Source organism: Ammospiza caudacuta, chromosome 33 (assembly GCF_027887145.1).
Source record: "Ammospiza caudacuta isolate bAmmCau1 chromosome 33, bAmmCau1.pri, whole genome shotgun sequence".
Taxonomy (NCBI): Eukaryota; Metazoa; Chordata; class Aves; order Passeriformes; family Passerellidae; genus Ammospiza; species Ammospiza caudacuta.
In genome coordinates, this window is record NC_080625.1 from 4232319 (window position 1) to 4249270 (window position 16952).

At 51.0% G+C, this 16952-nt stretch overlaps 1 protein-coding gene and 1 pseudogene across 1 annotated transcript in view; one reads left to right on the plus strand and one right to left on the minus strand.

Moving 5' to 3' along the window:
- LOC131570211 (zinc finger protein 239-like) overlaps nt 1–16952 on the minus strand; it is a 73299-nt gene that overhangs the window by 34625 nt on the left and 21722 nt on the right. The window contains exon 3 of the mRNA XM_058822553.1: nt 16579–16588. Within this exon, the coding sequence (XP_058678536.1) occupies nt 16579–16588 (10 nt within the window). The remainder of the gene's footprint in view (nt 1–16578; nt 16589–16952) is intronic.
- Nucleotides 3318–4250, plus strand: LOC131570269 (olfactory receptor 14C36-like; annotated as a pseudogene).

The following is a 16952-nucleotide window of genomic DNA, read 5'->3' on the forward strand; positions in this document are numbered from 1 at the left end:
CAAGTCTCCGTAGCATGAAAGAGAGACTCCTCTCCTTAATTGAACTCAAGAAAGACTATTCTAGTTGGGGTAAACTGACTGAAAATTCTAGGTTTGTCTCTTTATATTTTCAGTAACAAAGAAAATGTTGTAGGGAGAGGAGAAGTGTTCTGAAAGTTGTGTTCTTATTACTCTTTCTTTTAGTTGCTATTAATGAACTTTTCTTTATACCCTCTAAAAGATTTGAGCCTGCTTTGCTGTTCTCCTAATCTTATCACACAGGAGGAAATAAGTAACTATATTCTAGTGAGTGCACTGGTAATTAGCCAACACTGAAGCCACAACAATAAATGCTGCATGCTCCAAGAAATCTCAAATTGGCGAACCAAAACCACTACAGAAATATTTCTGATGAACTGCACTAGAGCAGAGGGAAATCAAGGCAGAGCCATGGTTTGTCAGGACTTGCTTGATCTTAATGAGCCCTGTGGTGCATTTGGAGCTGAGCCCTGGAACCTCAGGGTCTGAGAGAAGACTGCACAAACCTTTCCAGGAGTCCAAGTCAGAAGAAAATTCCAAAGTGTCTCAAACCATGGATGCATCCCACTGAGGTCCATCTGCTACACAGGCTCGTCATGGACTCCTTGCAGGAGAGAAATGGAGGCCAGGATGGCACAAAAACTTCTCAGAGATTCAGTGTGAAAAGGAAAATCGGGAGTACCTTAAAGATCTTGAGTATCTCAAAGTATTAATGAGCCCCACTAAATGTAAGTACAAAGCTCTCCAGGGACTCGTTAAAGCAGATAACGGGGGCCATGATTTCACAAAACTCTCACAGAGTCTGTATCAAAAGGGAAACACCAAGTAACTTAAAATAACTGAAGTACCTTGAAGCATTAATGAGCCCCACTGAGTGTTGTTACTGACAAAGGCTCTCCAGGGACTAATTACAGCAGATAATTGGAGGCCATGATTGCACAAACTTCTCAGAGACTCCAAGACAAAAGCCAAACCCAAAATCCTTTGAAAAACTCTGTGAGCATTCAGGAGCCCCCAGGGCCATTACTGAGCAAGGCTCCCCAGGGACTCCTTCCAGCAGATCCTTGAGGCCACTGGGATGTGGGCTAGGGGGGAATGCTGAGGGCAGGACAAGGGGCTGACAGTGCCCAGCCTGGCTGGGGCTGTGCCAGGAGGCCCCAGGGCCTCAGAACAAGGTGTCTCCTCCCAGCCGTTGGTGGCACAGACACTGATGTGCCCCAGGGCACCAAGACTTGGCTTCTCTTTGTCCCTACCTGTCATCACTGCCTCCAGTTCTCTGCTCTGCCTGGGGACACTTTCTCAGTTGTGTCCCTCAGTGGAACCCATTAAAAGTCGAAGAAACTTTGGAGTTGGATTCTGACTTGGAGTTCTGGAGAGGTTTCTTCATCTCCCTCTCAGGGACTGATGTTCCGGGCCTCAGCACAAAGCCCCAGAGGCTCATTAATGTTCTTGTGCTGTGTCTGTGCTGCTGAGCTGGGCTGGGCTCGTGGCACAGAGGCAGCTCCTGGTAACCAAGAAGAGCTTCAAAAGCACATTTCTCTTGATGAGCAGCTCTTCTGCCAGCCCAGCAGGGCTGGGACACTGCCTGCAGCCACCCCAGGCCCAGCACAGAGGCACAGAGAGCTTCAATCAGTCAGGGCTGGGGAGGTGCTGAGAAGTGCCTGGGGCACAATCACAGCCAGTCCTTTGCACAGGAACCTCTGACTGCAGGACAATGCAGCTGCAGCTCCTGAAGCCATCTCCTAAAGCTGGAACATCCCAATGCCTACAGACCCTGTGAGTACAACTCTGGGTGTTTGTGGTGCAAAGGAGGAGAAATGCTCATGAAGCTCTGACATGCTGAGAGGTTCTAATAAGTCATAGAATATTTCCAAGACAAGATTTTTAATAAAAGTGAGGAAATTTACTAAGAGTTCAAGTATTCAGTTTCCTAATATTAGAGAATGTCAGGAAGGTAGGGTTAAATATTAAAGATAGTATGAATTGCTAATCATTATATTCTTCAAGTCCCTGAGATATCCAAACTGTTGGTTTTAGCGATCAATAGATTCACAGGAGATCCCTAATGTGCTTTCAGTCACTCTGCCCATGGACAGCACCAGTGTCACCTTTGCTGGACCCATCAGGCTCAGTCTGAGCTGTCCTTTCTACAAGCTGCAAACAGAACCTGCCCCCAGCCAGTGCCCTGCAAACAGGCAGGGTTCTGTACGGCCAAGGAGGGTGCACAGAGACTTGCAGTCTGTGAGTGCTGGCAGGGAGAGATCAGGCACAGGGAAACACCTGCAGGAGGAAAACCTCCAGGAAGCAGTGAGAAGATCGGGCAATGAGAGAAAACAAAACCCAGGAATGCTGTGGCAGGGAGAGTTTAGAGATGCCCACAGGATCCCCTCCAGTGCAGCCCCTCCCTCTGAACAAGCCCCCTCCCTCCTGTGCCGCAGCTCAGCCTCCGCCCTCAGGGCTGGGGCTCCAAGGCGTGCAGCCCCTCCTGTGCAGGCAGAGCTGCAGCAATGCCGTGGGGCAGCTCTGCAGCCCCGGGCCCAGTTCCCTCTGCAGAGCGCAGGGCTGGGAGCAGCTGCCGGGCATGGGGGCTCTGGAAGGGAGCACAGCTGGCTCAGGGTGACGCTGTCCCCAGTGCCTGGCTCTGGGCAATGCTGTCAGTGCAGCCAGGGAAGGAGCTGCATCTCCCTCAATCCAATGCCATCATGAGGACACTTGGGAGTCTCCCTGAGATTTCAGTCCAAGCTGGGAGCTTCAATCCAGGGTGCAAACCTGTCCTGGAGCATTTCTGAGTTATAAGATTGATGGGGAAAGGCAGAGGTGTTGTGACACAGAAAATGCTGCTGGGTTGGTAAAATGAGCAAAGTGAGTCCTTGGCTACAAATGTGGAGCTGGGCTGTGGTGGATCCATCTGCTCTCACCAGTAGGTGGTGGCATTTTAAGGGAAGCTTAAGAAGGTGGTCACCTTCCACCTGAGAAAGTTTAAAGCCCAAAGAAACTCTGAACAGGTCAGAAGTACAGACCATCTCTCCTCAGTCTGCATTCATCATCTTGACCCAGGGAACTCACTCTGTTCTCCCTGAGGGCCTAAGACATGCTTTTGTTTTTATATCCAAAACAACCAGCAGAGACATGGGGGGAGCTTATAAAGAAAACCTCAGAACTCTTAAACATTAAAGGCAATGTCTGTGTGTTACCGAGGAGGATGTATGGGAAATGGCCTTGATTTTGTTTACAGGTACCTCCCCTAAGTATTTACTGTCCTTTCTGCATGAACAGGTCCCCATGTGCAGCCCCAGCAAATGTCCAACAGCAGCTCCATCAGGCACTTCCTCCTGCTGGCATTGGCAGACACGCGGCAGCTGCAGCTCCTGCACTTCTGCCTCTTGCTGGGCATCTCCCTGGCTGCCCTCCTGGGCAACGGCCTCATCATCAGTGCCGTAGCCTGCGGCCACCACCTGCACACGCCCATGTTCTTCTTCCTGCTCAACCTAGCCCTCAGCAACCTGGGCTCCATCTGCACCACTGTCCCCAAAGCCATGCACAATTCCCTCTGGGACACCAGGAACATCTCCTTCACAGGATGTGCTGCTCAGCTCTTTTTCTTTATGTTCTTCATTGGAGCAGAGTTTTATCTGCTGACCATCATGTGCTACGACCGCTACGTATCCATCTGCAAACCCCTGCACTATGGGACCCTCCTGGGCAGCAGAGCTTGTGCCCACATGGCAGCAGCTGCCTGGGCCAGTGCCTTTCTCTATGCTCTCATGCACACAGCCAATACATTTTCCCTGCCCCTGTGCCATGGAAATGTCCTGGGCCAGTTCTTCTGTGAAATCCCACAGATCCTCAAGCTCTCCTGCTCCAAATACCAACCCAGGGAAGTGGGACTTCTTGCTGTCAGTGCCTGTTCGGTATGTGGCTGTTTTGTGTTCATTGTTTTCTCCTATGTGCAGATCTTCAGGGCTGTGCTGAGGATCCCCTCTGAGCAGGGACGTCACTAAGCCTTTTCCACCTGCCTCCCTCACCTGGGTGTGCTATCCATGTTTATCAGCACAGGCACATTTGCCTATTTGAAGCCTCCCAATATTTCCTCCCCTTCCCTGGATGTGGCCCTGTACGTTCTGTACTCGGTGGTGCTTCCAGCCCTGAACCCCCTGATCTACAGCCTGAGGAACCAGGAGCTCAAGGCTGCAGTGTGGAGGTTGATGACTGCATGCTTTCAGAAACATTAAAATGCTGGGCAATATCTGCAAATAACTTGTAATCAAAGTCATCTTTGCTACTTCTTTTTGGCTTAAGTGTGGAGGTTCTTTTCCTTTGTTTTATGTTTAAATATAGTCCAGAAAAAATGTCATTGTTTGTGCCATTTCCCATTTTTTTTTCTCTCCAAATTTCCTGTGGCCACAGACTGTGTCAATGAGGGGCTGAACTCTGGGTGACTTTAAAGGAAATAAAGGACTTCCCAGCAGAGTTTTCTGCAGAGATGCCCTTTTGTTGCCTTCTCTGGAGCTGCAGCAGCAACGTCTGTGTGCAGAGCTGGGGGCAGATCAGCGCTGGCACAGCAGCTGTGCCCAGCAGCATCCGCATTTGGTGTTTCCAGTGCTGCTGCCGTGGCCCTGCCCCACTGCCCTGGTGGCCCTGGTGTTGCTGCAGGGCCTGAGTGCTCTCAGGTCCAGGCACAGCCCTGGGGGTGGCAGTGCCGGGGCTGCAGCAGGGACAGGCCATGGGCACTGCTGGGGCAGCGCTGACGCCTCAGCCCAGGGCCTGGGGGCTCCAGGCTCCTTGCCCAGGCTCTCTCAAGAACACACCCAGGCCAATGCTCAGCACAGAAAAGCCCTGTGAGAAGCCCCAGGCTGGCCATGGCAGGCTGGGGGCAAACAGCATGGCTGGGGCTCTGCAAGGGCCCTGGGGCAGATGGGAAGGAGCAGCAGAGCAGGGGCTGATCCATCCCCAGTGCGCTGCACAGCGCAGGGCAGTGTCCCAGAACGTCCTGATGGAGCTGCCAACAACATCCTCCCCTCTGCAGCCCTGGCCTCTCCTCCAGCTCACACAGGTGCCCCATCCTTGCAGGCACACACACGGCAGGACTGCCTCAGCAGCCCCTGTTTGCATTGCACAGAGCAGGGGGAGCACCCCCATGCTGTTGGTGTGGGGACATGAACCTGAGGGAGCACAAATGCCATCAGCCCTTGGGACCAGCAAAGGCTGGGGGACACCAGGGAAACCACTCAGCTTTGTCCTGGCCTCTGCAGTCAGCCAGAAAGTTTGTTCCCATCAGCTGGAAGCTTCCTGTCCCACTTCAGACGCTGTTGCTCAGAGCCAGGGCTGCCTGGCAGCCACCCCAAACTGCCCTGAGCATTTCCTTGGCTTCATCTTGGCTTTTTGTACTCTTTCCCTCATATAAATTTCTTCCTCTTGCCCACCCCTGTTCCCTGCCCTGCTAACAGCACATTCCTTCTTGCCCTTTCCTCTCTGGCCCCACTCCCCATTGCAGTTCCTGACTTGGCACCATGGGAATGTCCCTTGGGCAGCAGGATCATCCTACAAGTGCTGCAGGAATTGCCTGCAGGCTCCTGCAGTGCCTGGTGCTGCTCCCTTGCCAGAGGCACCCCAGGCCAGGGGGGCACATCTGGGCTGCTGTGTCTGGCTCTGGGGCTCCCTGTTCTGGGCAGTTAGGAGGAGCTGCAGAGGCTCTGCAGGACTGACAGGATGGGCTTTGGGGCTGGCAGGAGAAGCTGAGGGACCTGGGCTGCTGGAGCTTCTGAAGAGGAGGCCCAGGGCTCATCCTGCAACTGCTGCACGGGTTGTTTCAGAGAATCAATGAATGAGCAAGGTTGGAAAAGACCTTGGAGATCATCAAGTCCATCCTGTGCCCTGACACTGCCCTGTCTCCCCTGAGCCTCCTCTTCTCCAGGATAAACAACCCCAACTCCCTCAGCCACTCCTCACAAGACTTTTGTTCCAGACTTCTCCCCAGCCTTGTTGGCCTTCTCTGGACACGCCCCAGCCCCTCCATGTCCTTCCTATACTGGGGAGCCCAGAAGTGGACACAGCACTTGAGGTACTGCCCGAGCAGTGCTGAGCACAGGGGAAGAATCACTGCCCTGCTCCTGCTGGCCACACCATTCCTGATCCATAGGAGTGCCAGTGGTTGGATGAGGGAAATGGTGCGGAGGAGGTGGGGACAAAGTCTTATTGATTGTCATCCATGAAGGGTCTTGACTTTCATATCTTTTCTGACTTCATTAGAAGTTTCTGGGGATCAATATCAATTGGACATTGATGATATCAATCTATAAACTGGAAAAGAAAGCAGGGCAAAATAATTCTCTCTGCATTGTTTTCAGTGGAGTATATTGCAGTGTCAAAATGGTCTCCTTGGTTCTACAGAGCCCCTTGGTTCAATGAGGCCTTGAAGTGTCACAATGGTCTCCAGTATTTCATGAGGCCCTGCAATGTCCAATGGACCTTTGGTTCCACGAGTTCCACACTGTTCCATGAATCCTTAGTTCCATGGGGCTCTGTAGTGTCACAATTTTCTCATTGGTTCCAGGGTGCCACACAGTGCCACAATTGCTCTTTGGCCCAACAGTGCCTTATAGTGTCCCAGTGGACTCCTTGGTTCCATGGGGATGCAAAGTGCCACGATGGCCCTTTGGTTTCACAAGGCCTCCAAGTGTAAAAATGGCCTCCATGGTTTCACAAGGCTGTGCTACGTCACAATGGACCCTCAATTCCATGATGCCCCAGAGTGTCACAACGGCCTCCTGGGTTCTGCACTTTAAGAATGCCCTCTTGGTCCCTTGGAGCTCCACAATGTCACTATTGTGCCCTTGTTTCCATGAGGCCCTGCAATGCCAGAATGGTCCTTTGGTTCCACGAGGGCCCATGTGTTACAGTGGCCTCCTTGGTTCCATGATGTCTCGTAGCACAGCAATGGCCTCCTTGGTTCCACAGAGTCAGAATGGCTCCTCTGTCCCATGGAGCCCCACAGTGTCGCTGTGGTTACTTGGCTCGATGAGGCCATACCATGCAACAATGGCCCCTTCATTACAATGGGTTCTGAAGGTTTATAGTGGTCTCTGTGATTCCACAAGGCCCTGCAATATCCCAACAGACCCTTGGTTCCAAGGGACCTGCAGTGTCACAAGGCTGCCTTAGTTCCACAAGGCCCTGCAGTGCTGTAGTGGCCCCCTGGTTCCATGAGGCAAAGCAGAATCAGAATGGCCCCTTGGTTCCATGGAGCACCACAGTGTCACCATGGTCCCATTGGATCCACAGGGCCCCACAGTGTAACAATGGACCTTTGGTTCCATGAGGTTCCACTGCATCACAATAGACATTGGTTCCATGAGGTTTCTCAGTGCCTCAGTGGCCCCTTGGCTCCACATGGCCCCACACTGTCCAAATGGTCTCCTCGGTTCTGTGAAACCCTACAGAGCCACAATGGACCCTTGGTTCCATGAGCTTTCGCACTGTCAACAATGATCTGAGTTCCACAGTGTCACCATGGATCCTTTGTTCCATGAGGTTCTATAGCATAACATGACCACCTTGATTCCAGGATTCCAGAAGATTCTGCAGTGGCACAATGGACCATTGGTTCCATGCAGCCCCACACTGTCACAATGACCCCATGGGTCCAGGAGCTTCCACAACGTCAGCAATAGTCTCCTTGTTTCCCTGAGGCCTTGCTCTGATACAATGGACTTTTGGTTTCATGGAATTTCACTGCATCACAATGGACCCTTTGTTCCATGGGGTTCCAAGCGTCACAGCTGGATCCTTGGTTCTGTGAGCCTCTGCTGTCACCAAATGTCCACAATATCAGAATAAGACACCTTAACACTAATTTGGTGTTTAAGAGAGCATCATTTATTCAGGCCTAAGGTCCAGCAGGTGATAACTACTTATGTGGACATGTGAGTCTACCAGTGTATTGCTCATATACAATCACTATGTGTATATTAAATTTTACCCATTTCCATAAAACCAACCCCAAATTCCCAGATTCAGTCCTTGATTTTTCTATCACTGCATTCTTCAGCCAGATGTCTTCATCTTCTCTTCCTACCATTCCTGTTGGGAAAGCAGGCCCTGAATGCCTTGTTTCTCAGCTGAAAGTTCACAGGCACAGTAAAAATTGAATTAAGCCTTTTGATAATAAGCCCAATGCTTTGTGTGGGCAGGCAGAGGCAGGCAGGAGGCAGAGCTGTCAGCATAGGAAGGGCCCAGCCAGGTGGGGCAGCCGGGGGATGCCGACAACCTGCAGGGACAGAGGCGCAGGGCAGGGACACTGTGGGACAGCCTGGGCTGCACAGGGCACAGGGACGGGCAGCAGCTGCAAGACAGCCCTGCCAGAGCCAACTTGGGCAGCACTTTGGCCATGGCTGCTGGGACTGGGCCTGAGGCAGGAGCAGGAGACAAGTGATCCTTGCAGGCCTGGGGCCTCATTGCCTCCTTGTCCCTGCTCAGCAGCCTGGCAGGGGCTGCCCCATGCTCCTGCCCTTGGCATTGCACATCCCCACATGCCAGTGCCCATCCCGGCAAGAGCCCTGAGCAAGGAGGGAGGGACAGGATCTGCCTGGCCAGGGGCTGGGGCTCAGACCTTGGCCCTTTGCATTCCTGAAACACATCCAGGTTTGCTCAGCACCAGAGACACCTTGGCCTTGTTTGTCCCCTGCTGTCATCACTGCCTCCAGTGTTCTGCTCTGACTGGAACATGGGGACATTTTGTTTGTTGTGTCCTGACAAGGATCTCTTCAAACTACAAGAAACTTCAGTGTTTCCATGTACCTGAGTTCTTGAGGGGTTTGTGAGATCACAGAGCTGGCTGTGATGGCACAAGTAGGGTGTGAGGCCATAGAGCAGAATCTGCCATCATAGAGGGTGGCTCTGTGGCATGAGAGAGTAGGTTGTGACATCAAAGGTGGTTGTGTAACATCATAGAGAAGACTGTGACATCAGAGAATAAGAGCAACATCACATGGTGACTTTGTGACATCGCAGTCTTCTGTGACTTTGCAGCACTGTATGACATCACAGGGTGACACCACAGAGTTGGTTCTGTGACATCACATGGGCTTTGTGTCATCTCTGGACGCTTTGTGACATCACAGGGGCAGTGTGACATTACAGAGAAGTCCATGTGACATCAAAGGGGGCGTTGTGATGTCACAAGGGTAGTATGATATCAAAGAGACAGCTGTGTGACATCACAGGAGCTGTGTCATATTACAGGGGCTGTGTGAGGTCACAGAGCTGGCAGTGTGACATCACAGGGGCAATGTCATATCACAGGGGCAGTGTGAGGTCCCCTGGGAGGTCACTCTGCCCCGGCCCCCCTCACAGTTCCCCTAAGAGCAGTCCAACCCTGCTCATGCACAGCGGGGTCCCCTGTCCCCCCGGGTCCCCTCGCCCACGGCCCCACAGCCTCCCCCAGAGGATGTTCCATGAGATCGACCCCAGGGCCTGACACGGGGCCAGGGGGACCGGGGCCGTAGGGGTGGCACAGGGGGACAGGGACCCCCCGGCAGCGTCCCCATGTCCCCCAGGGCCAGAGCCTGGGCCAGGGCTCCTTCACCGTGCTACAAAAAAGGGCTTGAGAGTGCTGAAAAAGTCCCCAGCAAGGGATCAGCAAAAACCAGATTAAATATTAAGGGACAGCAGCACAAATTTTATTGGCAAGAGTCACTCTGCTCCTGCCTGGACACTTCAGGCACACCAAGGAAACAAAGCAACAACAAAACCAAACCAAATCCAGGCAATCAAACCAGAAATGAACTGAGAACTGTCCCTGTGTGTGTGTGTGTGTGTGTGTGTGTGAGAAACAAGAACAGTGAGAGCAACGATACAAGGAATATGGGCCAAAAGCTTACAGAGATCAAACTTAATAGGACTTAACCTTAAATGATACCTTCAACTTCACAATTTAGCAAAAGAACAGCACTTAACATTACTTGACCTTACTTAAAACCTATGACTTAGAAATTTAACAGAGGAATGACACTTAAAAATATTTAACTTAGCTAATAACCTAAACTTAACAACTTAGCAAAAGAACAACTTATAGCAGCATTTTACTTAACTTAGGCCTTGTGACTTAACCTTACATACAGGCCTGACTGACTCAGCTATCCAAGGCACTCAAGCCCCTCAGAGTGCAGCATTTCTGCCACATTTCCCCAGCACAGGCACTCCTGTATGCACAGAGAAACAAAGAGTCAGTGAGAGGCACCTGTGAGAAATTCCCTTGAGGGCATGCAATGCTCACTGTTGATCCTTTGGCATCTCTCCAGCAGGTGAAGGGTTGACCCTTGAGGAGTGGGGGGATCAGCCCAGGCTCCGTCGTTGTTGGGGATCCCCAAGTGCAGCAAACGGGAGAGTTCCCGGCTGGGAGAGGCCCCACTCAGAGGGAGTCGCTGGCCCAGGAGTGTCATTATAGGACATGAAAGAACACAAGCTCACATTGTTGTTCTCATAGTGAAGAAAAAAGGGGAAGTTCATTGTCTGACTCCAACATTTATAGTTTTCCAAAAGTGACAGCGGATTGGAGGGTGACAGTGACACCTCTCCAATGACAGTGGTAAAACCAACAGTCCATCAACTTTCTCCTCCTCCATAAAAGAGTGCAAAACAATGAGTTATTTACAGAAAGTGTGTGAGAAAGTTCACTACAAGAATGTCATCATCAGACGACTTAGAAAATCTTAAAATCCAGGGTGACATCTCACCCTTTTCCATTTAATAAAGAAAAAGAGAAAAGAAAATGAACAATATGAAAAACGAAACATGAACAATCTTTGGTGTCCATTTGCGGAGGAATCATCAGAGTGATCACTCTCATCATCTGCATCCGAGTCATCACTCAATGATTCACCTGCTTGATGCCTTTCAGGTTGGTCACGGTTTCTATCTTGCTCATCAGCTGAATTCTGTCTCTGCGGTCGCAGGTCAGGGGAAACACATTTTGAAGGTAACCACTGTACCCCAGTGTGTGTGGATACACAAGCATACCCGCGTCCCAAAGCGATAAGGTCATAAGGACCTTCCCACTGTTTGGTGACTAAATTCCAAACCTGAACCTTTGCTTGAGGCTGCTGTGCCTCGTCCGCAGCCTGCAACAAGTGATGGTGATCAAAACGACAGGATTATTTGAGTTCTGTGGCATGGTGAGATGATTGATTGTACTCAAAGCTTTTGCCAACCGACTGCGCGGGGTTTCACCCTGCATTCCCCATTTTTGTTTTTGAAGAACCCTCTTCAGAGTACCTTGAGCGCATTCTACAGTAGCTTGACCAGTCGGAGAATGAGGGATACCAAACTTTTGCGAGGCACCCTACAACTGCAGGAACTGCCACACTTTTGCTATGGCTAAGCAGGACCATTGTTGGTTTTCACAGCAGAAGGTGTTGTTATTACATTTCTAGAGTCCCAGCTCTCAGGCTGCCACAGCTCTCGGCTGTCCTATCTTCTATCGTGTCAGGGTCACCACTTGTTGTATTCATATCGTTGTTATCATAGTTCTAGAGTCCCCTAACTTCTGGGTGGTCTTACACACAAGCAGCTCTTCACAGCAGTGTTGTTCCTGCTTCTTTATCAGGGCTCCTCCAAGACTCTCCCTGACCAGCCAACCCACCCCCTTTTATCCCAGTAATCTTCATTAGCCACAGCTGCCGCCCAATTAAGGACATCACATCTGCAGCACATTTAGAACAACTAGGATCAGGGCAAGGCCACTTATACAATACATATATTTTACTAGGACTCCTACTGTAGAAGGTATGCCCAGAACGGCAAAGGCCTGCCTCCAGTGGGCAAGGACATCACAGGCCTTCTCCCCAGTGTGAGCAGAAGCCCACATCACAGAGGAGAACATGTCCACCGTGACATGCACATACTTGAGCCGGCCAAACTCGGCAATCTGGGTGACATCGGTCTGCCAAAGCTCCAAGGCCCTAAGACCTCTGGGGTTTACCCCTGCCAGCAAAGGTGGAGTAAGTGCTTGGCAGTCATCACACGACTCAATGTCACGAGCCTCAGTTGGTGTCAGCTGAAACTGCTTCTGCAAGGTATGTGCGTTTTGGTGGAAATACCCATGCAATGTCTTGGCCTGCGCGAGTGTATCAGGCTGAGGCACTACCCACGCTGGCTTAGCCAACTTGTCAGCCCTCGTGTTACCTTCCCCTATAAAGCCTGGCAAATTGGTGTGACTCCTCACATGCAGAACATAGAATGGATGAACCCGGGCCTGAATGGCACACCACAAGGTCTTCAGTAAATGAAACAAGGCAGGATTACTGACCTCCTTCAAAACCAAATGAGCCAACCACTGTGCGATGTCAGCCACATAGGTGGAATCCGTGACCAATTTGAAAGGTTTCTGGGAAAATTTCTCAAATGCCAGCCCTCAGTTACAACCAACTGGGCTGACCCATCCTCATGGCCTTCCAGAATCTGCCACTCAGATCCATCCCTACAAGTAACAATGGCCTTTCCTGTTTTCCCTGAACCGTCAGTGAAGACAGCGGGTCCTTGCACAGGTTCCTGGGTAGTTTTGGGCTGCAAAGGGATTTGTGTGTATTTTGCCATATGCAGTAACCTAAGACTGGGCAGATAATAAATGATCTGCCCTGAAAAATTTTCCAGAGCACTCTGCAGGGACACACTGTTTGCAAAGCTCCAGTCAAAATCCCCCGTTGCACCGGGAGTATGATCTTTGCAGGATCCACACCCATCAATTGCAAACACCGTTGCTGGCATTTGATTATCAAGCGAGCAACCAGCTCAAACAATGCAGTTGCCGTCTTCTGTGGCAGATGGGGCAGGAAAACCCATTCAAACACATGCAAGGAATCAGACCATTTGTCACTCCATTGGCCAATGATGCCCATGGGATACAAATCTGGAGTGCTGATGAACACAGTGACATCAACGGAGGGATCAATGCGATAAACTTGGCAAGCCGAAACAGCTTGCTGAACCACCTCCAACACCTTACATGCCTCAGGGGTCAGTGTTCGAGGTGACTTTAGATCAGAGTCTCGTTTCAACAGATCATACAGAAGAGATGGCTGTGCATCGGTTAGCCCCAAGTACGGACGTAACCAAGTGATGACACCTAACAATTTCTGAGCATCATTCAGTGTCTTCACAGAATGCACAAATTGCACCTCCTGGTGACAGATCATCCCTTCCAGAATTTTGACCCCCAAGTACTTCCAAGGTGGTTGTTGTTGAACCTTTTCTGGAGCCACCTGCAGTCCATGAGCATGCAAAGCATCGAGCAACCGAGGCTGAATCCTCAGCAGCTCATCCTGGGTGGGCATAGCCACCAGAATGTTGTCCATATAATGATACAGACATGCATCAGGAAACTGCTTGTGAACTCCAGACAAGGCAGGAGAATTCTGCATGCCTCGGGCAACATTCTCCATTGATATCTCTGTGCGGGTTCAACCTCGATAATCACTGGCACTGAGAAGGCAAACTTCAGTCTGTCATCGGGATGCAAAAAAATCGTAAAGAAACAATCCTTCAGATCCACAATGAGGACCGGCCAGTCTGGGGGAAGCATGGTAGGCGATGGCATGCCCACCTGCAATGTCCCCATGCTTTCCATCATGGCATTAACCTTTCGGAGGTCTTGCAACAACATCCACTTCCCAGATTTCTTTTTGATGCAGAAGACAGGAGTATTCCAGACACTGGTAGAAGGCTCCAGATGACCCTGTGTGGGAATCCACAAAATCAGAGGATTTTGGGAAAGCTTCAAGATGCAGGCCTCAGACACAGCAGAACTGTGAGCAGAGCTATGCAGCAGCCATGAGATAGGTCAGCAGAAAAATTATTTAAACTGTAGAAAAGCAAGGGCAAATAGAACAATGGTCTGTGTATTAACACTTGTCTAGAATAGCTCTGTAAGCTACAGAAAGTTTATCTAGCAAGATATTAGGAAGATTAAAGCTTAATAATGGAGCTCTTTGCATTGTGTTTTAAGGCTTACAAGCAGGTATTGTATTCAAAATAAGAAAGCATTGTTTTAACCAAAGGTACGTGTACTTATGGTGATTGGCTAGAACTGCTGTCAATGTGCTTTTGCTTTGTGTGATCGGTCAAGAAACTTATAAAGAAAGTTGTACCATTAAGTTCCTGGTCTGCTGCCTGGAATGTGAGCTGCTGGCATCTTCCCATTGTCATAACCATGTAATGAGACTGATGCTGAAAATTAAAGCAGATCGAGGCACATTCTACAGCAGCCCTGTCTGGTTCGTGGTTTGTACAAAGCCCCCCTGCCAGCTTCACCCTGATCCAAGTGCTGCTGCACCAGGTTCTGAAGGGCGACCAATTTGTCTTGAGGGAGAAGCCACTGCTTCTCCCAGACAGATTTGTGCACCAGACACCGAATAGGAGGCGTAAGATACTCTGCGCCCTTCACTGCAGTGGCCCCCATCAAAAATCTGTCCCAATGTGCACCCCCAGACAGAAGAAGATCCCTCCCCTAGAGGTTGGGAGGAGCTGAAGTAAAATGAGGCCTAACCCAGGCTGTCTGTCCCTCCGGGTTTGCCACCATCATGGGCCGCAAGCTCAAGTAGCATTGCACTGTCCCACCCAGACTTGCGTCAGACGTCCCCATTGGATCCAGGGGCCATTCTCCGGGCCAGGCAGCAAGGGAGAGAACCATGACGTCAGCACCGCTGTTGAGAAGCCCACGGAGGTGGATTTCCAATGGCGTCGCACCAGGAACAGACAGGGTACACAGCATTTCGGGACGGTCCTTGGTCAGGACAGCAGTCCAGCGAACTTGACGCGGCCCAGTGGATCCAAAGCCACCAGCTACACGCAATCGGTGAGCTGTCCTGCCAACAGAGGACTTAAAAGGCACAAGTTGAGCAAGTCGCGTCCCTTTCGGGATCGTGACGGGAGGGGGTGGGTGTGGAGACCATGGCACAAATCTGCCCTGTGAAATCTGCATCAATGAGCCCCAGGTGCACAATGATGCCCTGAAGGGTGGCACTAGATCTCCCCATCAGGAGAGCACTCATGCCCCCGCCCAAGGGATCAAAGGAATCCAGGGGAACCTTGTGTATTTTACAAGATTCTAAGACAAATGTTGCTGTGGTGCAGACATCTACACCTGCTGATCCGCAGGTGCTGGCTGCAAGCCGGCAAAGAAGACCTCTATCAGCTCCAGGGTCTGGAGAGAAGCTTGTGTCTGGGTGTGTTCCTGCTGCGCACTCCACTTCACGTTTCCGGAGCCGGTAAAGCCTGGCCATTGACATGAACAGTCGCCTTGCAGGTATTGGACATGTGATTCAGCCTACCACACTGACCACATAAGAACATGGGAAATCTGAACTTCTGTGCTTTCTTCCTCTGCTTCTTGCCAGCCTGCGCAGTCCCCTGCTGTGGCCGCCCACCCTGCAGTGCTGCCCAGACTGGCTGCACAGCGGCAGCCATGGCAGCCAACTTCCAACCGAGGGGATGATGTCCACACAGTCCTCCGCCATCTGAGAGACAGTAGGAAAATCAGGCAGAGCCACTATGACCCTCCTACAAGCATCATTCCAATTACACCTCACATGGTTTGCAATCACAATCCTCTTTGCCACAGGATCAGGCACCTGCCTCTCCACAGATACAGTCAGCATTGCTGCAAATGCCATGAAAGGCTCATCATCCTTCTGGACAATGGTCGCAAACGGCTGCCTCGGAGCAGCCATTTCCAGGGTCTGAACAATCACTGCCATGCCCAATGTGTGGCACTGGTCAAGCACAAGGGGATTGAAGCCAACGTGCCCCTGAGCATTTTCATAAAGCCCTGTGCCCAGCAGCATGTCAGTGACATCCACATGCCTGGAGTCCTGCGGCGCCAGCGCAGTATTCTGCACCACCGCTTGGGGCCGCCAAACGAGCCCACTTGGTCTCAAAAACATCAAACTGCACAAAGTCAAAAAGCGAATGTGCTACACGACAGAGGTCATGAGGTGTCAGCACATCTATAACGACCCTCCAGAGAGTCTGCATAACCTCAGCAGATTCCAAACCATGCTGAGCAACCACATCATGGACTTCCCTCTCCAGCTTATACAAAAGCGGTTCATGGGTGTTATGAGTAACACCCCTGAGCATAGGGAAAGCCTGGGGACCTTCCGACAAAGCCACATCACCTGCTGTGTCCCAGTCCTTGAGCCCTCCAGGGACAAGAGGAGATGATTGACTGGGAGCCAGGTCGACACCACTCGCCCCTGAACCCCTTGCAGCCAGAGAAGCCCCCTCCATGACCCTGCAGATGCCATGAGAAGGCAGGCTCAGACATCTCATCGGACTTGGTTTTGGCTGCTTGCCCGAAATGCTCGGGGTTCCTCAGACTCACGGTCACCTGGCACGAGGAAAGTGTCCACAAATTCAGTAAGGAAGTGCCACGGCCCCGGGAACCCACCGGTCTCCCGCCAGCCGTGTCGGCATTCACACTAAAGGTAAATACATCAGTGCCCTGTTGTGCCACAGCCCTGGCAGGGGGCGCCTTGGCGGGCACAGGTGCCAGCACGGCCTGCAAACCCAGTGTGGACTGGGATGATATGACGGTGGTCACAAGGGTTTTCAGGATGAGAGAGAGAGAAGAATGTTAACTCCATGATCAGAAGGTTTGATTTATTATTTTATTATATATATACTACATTTTAACTGTATTAAAAAGTAATATAAAGGAAAGGTTTCTCAGAAGGCTAAGCTAAGAATAGAATTGAAAGGAATGAATAACAAAGATCTGTGTCTCGTCAGAGAGCAAGAGCAGCTGTGCCGTGAGTGGTCAGTAAATCCAAACATCCACAGGAGACTAATCACGGATCCACCTGTTGCATTGCACAGCAGCGGATAACCATTGTTTACACTTTGTTGTTGAAAGGTCTCAGCTTCAGGAGGAAAAATCCTAA